Source organism: Miscanthus floridulus, chromosome 5 (genome assembly GCF_019320115.1).
Source record: "Miscanthus floridulus cultivar M001 chromosome 5, ASM1932011v1, whole genome shotgun sequence".
Taxonomy (NCBI): Eukaryota; Viridiplantae; Streptophyta; class Magnoliopsida; order Poales; family Poaceae; genus Miscanthus; species Miscanthus floridulus.
The window spans coordinates 50,564,958-50,573,667 of NC_089584.1; the positions used below are offsets into that span (position 1 = coordinate 50,564,958).

At 44.5% G+C, this 8,710-nt stretch overlaps 1 protein-coding gene across 2 annotated transcripts; it reads right to left on the reverse strand.

Moving 5' to 3' along the window:
* Positions 1-792: 792 nt before the first annotated feature.
* LOC136452159 (exocyst complex component EXO70B2-like) lies at positions 793-5,325 on the reverse strand. Of its 2 annotated transcripts, none has more exons than XM_066452801.1 (3): positions 3,413-5,325; positions 2,749-3,345; positions 793-1,807 (listed from the first exon to the last, which is right to left on the reverse strand). In XM_066452801.1, the coding sequence occupies exons 1-3, from the start codon at positions 3,751-3,753 to the stop codon at positions 913-915; spliced, it is 1,833 nt and encodes a 610-aa protein (XP_066308898.1). In that variant the 5' UTR covers positions 3,754-5,325; the 3' UTR covers positions 793-912. The 2 variants fall into 2 exon arrangements, with proteins under 2 accessions (XP_066308898.1, XP_066308897.1); XM_066452800.1 differs by having other exon boundaries at positions 793-2,044.
* Positions 5,326-8,710: the final 3,385 nt, after the last annotated feature.

The window sequence follows — 8,710 nt, forward strand, 5'->3', positions numbered from 1 at the left end:
AAATCCCGTTCCGACCCGTCCCGTTTTCTATTTTGTTCTGTCCGTTTCCCTATTTGTGGGATCTCGTTTTCATATTTACGAAAATAGGAGAAGGTTTTTTCCACATGTTTCCATGGAATCCCGTTTTTATCCGGAATTGACTCGTAGTTATTCCCTTTTTCATCCCGTTTTCAATCTATGTGAGATATGTCTAGAAATTGATACGTTCATAAACCTACTAATCATAAATTATGCATGTTAACATATTAACACATGGCATGCTTGTGAATATTGGACCGATAACTTCGTACGTGTATCCTATTTTGTGACTTTGTTCGTATATACTCGAGAAAATTTAATCATGTTATTCTAATTTAATTTGTCGGCTCTTCGTCCGTATTTGTCTGTTTCTATATTTCCGTATATCCCCATCTATTTTTAATTCTGTTTTTTTTTCTGAACCCGATCCCGCTTCTTCTAAAAATATAGAAAAGGAGAGAATTTTTTTCGCCCGTTTCTGCCCGTTTTCATCCCTTTGTTCCTGTCATCGAGCATAGTAGATTTGTTGATATGCCGATTCGTTTGATGCATGTCTGGATTGCTTGTGTTTAATCCTCATTTGTTTTTGTTATTATTATCAAGCATAGTAGATATGTTCATGTGTAGATTCGTTTCCTGCATGCCTACATTATTCGTTTCCTGCATGTCTAATCCTCTATTGTTTCTGTTATCAAAGTATAGTAGATTGATTCATGTGTAGCGATGTGATATCCATGTCCAGTTTATGCAGCTCGTGCGATGTGATTTTGCTACCTAACCAAGTTTACCCATTTATGTACATAATTTATCTCGGATTAAACTAAACCCGAAAGACCAAATATTCGAAGATGCATCAGCATCCAAAAATCCTTAACTTAAGCATTGTCAATTGCTTCACCCCTCGAACAATTCCAGCAGCTGAGACTCTATTTGCTCGATGCTGTACCTTGCAGACTTGGGCATCTTCTCTGAGTCACACTCCACATGCATTCGGTACAATGATGGGAGAACCTTGTGAGAGATTGCTTCGCGCAACTTGTGCCGCATCAGTGGATCAGCAACTTTCCAATGCTTGTGCGCACTGGAAGTCACCTCAAAAGCTGAAGTGAACTTGCATAACAACTGATGAGGCCACAATATTACCGAGAACCGGGTTTTCCTCTCAAGTGAGGACATAACCGGTGTCCAAGACACGTCCACATAGCCTGCTATGAATTGGTCGATTTGGTCATGGCACCGTAAGAACCAGCTTTCTCCTAGAATCAGTACCAACTCTGTATTCTTCTCGGCTGCCTCGAGCATGAAGTGGACATTGTTTAAAAGGAATATCTGCTCCTGCCCTTGTAGTTGCAAACTCCTGGAATTCACGTTCAATATTAACTCCAAAGACCAGATCAGCCGTGTCACCAGTTCACCAAATGATTCTAGACCACCCTCTAGCATTGGATGGATTGTCCTCTTATGTTGAACTAGCAATCGTATATGATCCATGACATGCTTCGTAAAACGATGGACACCAGTATCAGTGATGAACAAATATTGTGATCTGACAGTATTGTTTAGTTCATCAGATAATTTGGCAAACACATCTGACAATCTCTTGATAAGCTCTTCACCCTCTGCAACAACGAGCTCCTTAGTTTTCCCCGAAAGCAGTGATAAGATTGTTGGCAAACCATGATCCAGTGCTTGGTACACCATCACAACATCTACCATTTTGGATAGGTTACGTTCAGCTGCCCCATAACTGTTCTTGCATGACTGGTCAGTTGGTGGGTCCACCTGAAAACTGATAGAATTAGCTGAGTCAAGCAACTTCATGACATTTACCTTTGCAATTGCCAAGAAATATTCCTCCTTGATTTTATCGAAGGAACCAAAATCATGTGCATCCAATTGTCTTTGCATCTCATTCAGAAAACTAATGATAATGTGCACTGCGGATGTCCAGACTTTCATTAGAATTTCTCTTGATTCTTCCAATTGATATCCAAAAATGTTGTCAATGTCAAGTATTTCAATGTACCTATTGGTTATAGGTGAAAACAAGGTTAATTGTCAGTATCAGACTCTTAGGAACATGGTATTATCGATATCTATCGAATTTGATATGGGCTCGTCTCAAGGAACCTGATTACGACTAATTAACATGGCCTTATCTATATATCATCTACAAGACAAACAAACTGCCTTTCGGTAGTAAATTGTTTGCTCCCATGTTAAGTTGGAATTCTCCCAACCTTCCTCGTCATTAGTTCTTGCTTCTCCAAATTAAATATTCACTGCACCCTCCAAACAACTCTGCCATGTTTGCTTCTACTCCGCGCACGACCAATCGCTCTTCTTGAAAGTGCAACTGCCGCACATGAAAGTTTTCTTTAGACAAAGTATATAAAGGATTGTCTGACCCTGACGGGAACACTTTAGGCCTTGTTAGGTTATCTTAGAATGGGCCATGATCAAGCCTATACAAATTAACTAACCATTTCAGTTCGGAATCTTTCCAGGAGACGGTTCCTGCACAACCCAACGAGGCCTTAATAATAGATCTCGGATACTACCGTGAATATCTGCATCATCCATATCATTGCTTTACTTTTTTAAGGTTAATTTCCCCCTTCAGCTTTCCGAGTAGGTAGAAATATTAATTAGTTGAGGTTGCAAGAAATATATAGAACATCAAATTAAACTGGAGTGAGATCAAGCGACACCCACGCAGGCATTAATTACCTTGCAAGTTGAGCGCAGTGTCGATCAAAAGCTCCTCGTAGAATATCTTCATATTTGCTCCCAATCATGACGCTCGCAATATCACGGACGATCGACAATGACCTACGGTCGACATAAATCATTCCAGCTGCGAACGTGCTGTGACTTTGGACCGACGGTTCTTCACCTAGGCCCCTGTGGTACGAGCCATAGCTCGCATCGCTTGTGCCGCCGCTGCCGGTGGTGAAGGACCCAGAGGACGAGGAGCTCATCATCCGGGCAGAGTCCTGGGAACCACTGCGGCTGCGCCTGGCGGAATCCCAGATGGAGGCCGGCGAGTGATCCCTCGCCGTAGCATCGTCCAGCCTCCACACCTTGAGGTGGCAGAACTCGTTCGCGAGGCAGGACATGACCGTCTCGAGGAGGCTCTTCTTGCGCTGATCGATGTCCCCTGACGTGTCCAGCCGCTGCAGCCGCTTCGCAGCAGCGAGGAACCTGTCGAGGCGCTGCGTGTCCCTGTCTGGGAAGAACTCCCTGGCCTCGGTGTTCAGGCATATCGGGATGACGATGGATCTCTCGATGCTGTGAAGCTCACGCTCTAAGCGATCAGCTTCCTCCCTGCACACACACACACACACACATATATATCCGTTTCTCCAAACTTGAGTCACCGACGGTGAGGTACCTTGCGCGCGATGCCATCGATGGGCAGGACGAGTCACCGACGGTGAGGTACCGGGAAGAAGCTGGATAGCCTCCACCAACACAAGAGTCACCGGCGCCGGGGAGGTAGTACCGGCGAGAAGGATAGACCCCATGGACACGGCCCTCCATGTCGCTGTGGAACTGGGAGCCCGCGGTGTGGGCAAGCCGCCCTCCCCGGACGCGATCATCTCGGTGATTCTCCCCGCCATCCTCCTCGCCCTCGTGTGGCCGGAACAGCCCGCGACGAAGGCCCGATGTGGAATGGTGGTGCGGACCAAGACCGCCGTGCCCGTGGGCACGTTGCCACGGCTCTCTTGGCATGCCAAGCCTCTGGATCGATCCGGCCGATCAAAACTCTCTTGCTAATTTCAAAAACAGTGAGACATCTCTTGCTAGGAGCAGCTAGTCTACTTACTAGACATTGTCTAGCTTATGTCTAGCTAGCTACATACCTACCTCCGATCCATATATTATCAGTGGATGTGCAAGATTTGGCTTCCGTTGTTCCATTATTGTTTAAGTCGACGATGAGCGCTAGCTGACGAGGCGGATTCAGCGAGGCGTTACCTGGCTAAAATGCCGATGTTTACAACAAGTAACAGCGACACGAAAACGTCACAGTGGGAGAGGCTCCAATCATAGTTAAGAAGAAACTGCGCTCGCTCCACCAAAATATTCTGAGCGGCGTTGATTTTATGCGGTGTTAGAAAAACGAGTGACGGGAATGTCTCTACGGAGTATCTAACTAGTCTTAGACTCTGAGCTTTATTAAATGGATGAGGACTAAGGTAGATTCGGCGAAACTTCCATTTGCATGACCTATACGTATGTATGTATTGGGCCTATCAAGACTCAAGAAGGAACCATATTTGCCAAGAAGGTACGGCATAATATTTGACGTGGTGCAAGTAAGATGCTTAGTAGGAAGAGATATTTTTTTACTGGTTCCTTTACAGTATCTTCTCTATATTACGAAAACAGGGCCAAGCTCGGCCACCTGATTGGGCCACGTAGCCTGTTTTTTCTCATCCATCGGATTTTGATCGAACCATCGAAAAGCGGGCACATGACCCGTGCCTTCGCGTTCCTCCTTCCCGTCGCTGCAGGCTGCAGCCGCCGGCTCCCTCCGCCTTCGCCGTAACAACGCGGCTCTCGAGGCAGACCCGGTGGTTGCTGATAGGAAGATGGCTCTCCGCTTCGCCGTCCTCCTCCACCTCCTTGCCTCGCCGTGCCTGGCTAGCCCGCTTGGATCTCCGCCGTCACGTGGCGCATCTCATCCCTACCCGAAGAGAGCAAACCCCTGCCACGGTGACGAGCCATGGCGGCCAGCCCTTGCCGCAGCTGAGTTCGAGGATCACTGCTGGACGTATTGCCCCCGTGCCTCCACCTATGTGATGGCCGGTGATTCATATCATGTCGGGCGTCGTAAGCACAGCGCCTCCCATGGGTCACGCTCGCTGGCTGTTCGACAAAATGCCAAGCGCGCCATGGAACAGCCCTACTATGCATTGTGGATAGCCACGGCGAGCTATGCACTGCACGTGCTGTGCTGCAGCCTTTGCGTCGCGTGGCTGGCATATCCCGGGGTGTGCTAGCCATGAATGGAGCGCCGGGTCCGAGCGTTAGCCTTATAGCTGTTGGGTAAGACAATTTATTTTATCCAGTTAGTTATTTGACATTGTCAACAGTGCAATTTGATTTAGACATGCCAGTTAGTTATTCTGCCGGCCGTGGCTGCTGCAGCCACCAGGCATAGAACACTGTAGCAAAAGCACAGCCACAGCCGTGAAAACAGCCGGAGATGATATAAGTTGTTTACTAGATGACCGACGTCAGTCATTACATGGACATTCAAGTAGAGTCACTTGTCTACCGCTTCTTGCAGTATGTCAATATTCATGTTGGTGACCTGTTCTTCAAAGGTTATCCTCTTTGCAATTTCAGAAGGAAGCTCTACTACTTTTGGTCTGATATAAGGATCTTTTGATTAGATATGGAGAGATAACCAAGGAAGAGCTCACGTGAAAATAACATATCGGTGTAGTTCTGCAATGGATCATGACTAGAAACCTCGATACCAGCGCGTGCCGAGCAGCACAACTTGTGTCCATGCCCACAGGAGGCTCTCGGTTTCGTCGCGACACCGTAGTTGCTACTGATAACACCATTACTGATCACACACCCAAAGTGAAATTTCAAGTTGCACAGATTGGGTCGTATGAACAAGCACTATATGAAGGAGGGATAGCAAGCAAATGTAGTCACAAGGTCAGGATTCAACGAGGAGGCGATCCGAAGATTAAAACACAACGCAAAGGAACATAGCTTAATTGCCGAAGACAACTGAGCAGAGGACTCTTGCTTAATTTCCATATACGCCTTGTGTCCACACCAAGATGATTACCAGGTAAAGATTAACATGAGATTTAGTCTTGCCGAGAAGCAACATGAGATCAAGACCACTGTTCGCCTACACGGCCGTGTAGCCCGTGTACACGCCGTGTACACGCTACACGGTGGTGCGCCGTTTCCGTCCGTTTCCGTTTAATCGTCCGTTTACCCCGTTTAATCGACCGTTTAGCCCGTTTAATTGACCGTTTAGCCCGAATAATAGCTAAACGGTAGGTGACCGACTGTTTACCGTTTAGCGTTTAGGAAAACACTGATCAAGACTGATAAATATCCAGAGACTTGAAAGAGTTAGAGGCAAAACAAGCGAGATTCGAGGGACAGAGCCAATGCACTGACTAGGGATTCAGTTGATAAAGCAACGACATGATCTGCGAGGAAAATATTCCAAAGCCAAGGTTGATAGCAATTAGCGTTGTACCAGATCATCTGTAGGAGAAGGAGCAATGACGCCCGACAAGAATTTTTGAGCAGGGTCCTCCCACACAGGAGCGGGACAACCACGGCACATGCAAGCATTCAAGGAAACTAAGCTTGGGCTTAAGGTCAAGCAAAGGCAAGGATATAGGTCTTCGTAGCGCAACGTTCAAGGGCTAGCAACCACGTGTACAGGCTCAGGCTCCTAAGAGAAAACTTAATTGGGGACGACAACAATGAGATTATCAAAACTTGGACGTTGTTCTAGGATAGCGCTCTTCAACACTCGTATGCTTACCGAGGACAAAAGAGGTAACGACTATAATACTACCTAGGTAACAAATCATCCACACATACATCATGGTCTTAAGCAAGCATTTGAGAAACTCAATCAAATTAGCTTAAGCGACTATTACTAAGCACAAAGCTCGCACATAACAAGTAGTCACCTACATCAACACCACTACACATAACATGCAAACATGGTGATAAGGTACTGTTATCTTTTATTTTCTTTTACTGAGTAGGTGGATATCTCTTCAAAATAAGTTTTACTTATATTTAGCAAATTTGTTTTCGGTCATGCACAACATGACCATATGGTTACAATAAGTTATCCATGAATAGAACAAGGGTGAGAGGAGCATGTTTATGCACAAGCAACAATCATGATGCATGCTCGTCCTATTCGTCCTCACGAAATTGTCAGCCTAAGGCGGCAATTACGTTCTATGTCGGTGGCATAACATGTACTCTCTCGATATAAAGCTAGTCATCAGCTGCATTCAATCTACGCATTCGTGGTTAACGTACCTATAGAAGGATTTCATTTCAGCCCAACCCTACAATTATATATGATGAAATGAAAGTCTGGGCTCTAGGTTGTAAGCTAAATACTTTCATATATATATATATACCCACATATATATACTTCCGTATCAAAGCTACCCAAAATTAAATACGTCTATACATACATATAGAATATGCATATATAACCGTATCAAAGCTAACCTATAATTAAATACTTCCGTATATATATGAGATATATATACTTAAGTATCAAAACTACCTCTCCCATTTGACCGCGCGCTCACGTCTTGCGGTCATGCCACTCACCATCTTATTGGGCGTAGAGGTATATTGATCCATACATTACCAATCAAACGAAGAGCATACATACAATAGCACGTCGTATGGATGACGAAATAAAAATTGCAATTAAGTAAATCTCCCATAGTTAGTATCAGTTTACTTAGTCACCTAGTAGTCCTTAATTAGGCTTAACTAGAGGTTGTCGCAAGCATAGTTTTCCAAATTAGTTTTGATAAATTTGACTGTAGCTAAGGTTTTAGTCCAAATAGGCTTTTAAAACCAAAACTTTGTTTTTTTAAAACTACGTACATGACAGTATTATGCTTAATCTTGCTCTAATGCCAGTTGTGACAGAACCACCCAATTTATACAAAATCAAGTACGGCAGTCCCCGTTAAACACGTTGACACGCGCATACTTTTACTTATATAAACCCGGTAGTCCGTCGAGTGTCACGAATGATCTTGGTAAATCAACGTCACAACCAAGATTGCATGATTAAGCAAATACACATCATATACACAGAGTTGCAGCAGAAATAATGTTTACAATGAGTTCATAAATAACAATACAAGTTTGAGTTTCAAAACCGATTAGTGAAAACAACATAGCTTTCAAATGATTACAATAATATGATTACAATAATATAAGATCCAAATACATTGCTAGCATAAGTGACATTCTCTGATAAAAGCATATAGATGAGAAATAAATATAGAGTCACCGAGCCCACCAACGGTTAGCCGCCATCTTCAGCAGGCCGAGAACTTCACCTACAACATGGTGGGATAAACCCTGAGTACTCAAATATACCCAGCTAGACTTACCCATCATAAACCAGAAATAAAGTGACACCAAGGAGTATGCAAGGCTTTATCGATGGAGTTAGCTTGACAATATTTTGCATAAAAGCTTAAGTAACATAACTTGGAGATTTAATATCTTTAGCTTCAAATTGAATACCTATTCAATTAAGCATCTCTAGATTAGCACCTGTACTAGAGCAATCACGTGATTAAGCTAACAAGCATTAGTAACCATATCCGGTGTATTAATTTAAGCATCATTATAACCATCAAGTTCTATCAATTAATGCTACGTTGCCGCTGCTCAGTCAAGTTCTCACTATCCAGGAGAGACGGTGACTCGAATCGATTTCAACCAGTTGGGGAGTTATTCCTAACAAAAACCCAGACATACCTACGCCAAGGTAGTCTTAGGTCACTTTTGGTACAACTCAGGTACAGTCGTGGGTCCGAGCAGTGCCGCACCCTTAGGGATACTACTAGTCTGCCAGGAAGTTCAGGCCCGGCCTACCCTTGGACTCACGCCACTGGCTCCCCGCACATCCTTACTTCCT

Bases quoted from the DNA above. Each gene is read 5' to 3' on its own strand.
- LOC136452159 (XM_066452800.1), bottom strand. From the start codon at position 3,753: ATGCCAAGAGAGCCGTGGCAACGTGCCCACGGGCACGGCGGTCTTGGT. The intron at 3,346-3,412 runs GTACCTCACCGT...GTGTGTGTGCAG, and splicing joins TCGATGGCATCGCGCGCAAG to GGAGGAAGCTGATCGCTTAG. The intron at 2,045-2,748 runs GTAATTAATGCC...TATAACCAATAG, and splicing joins CACTGCGCTCAACTTGCAAG to GTACATTGAAATACTTGACA.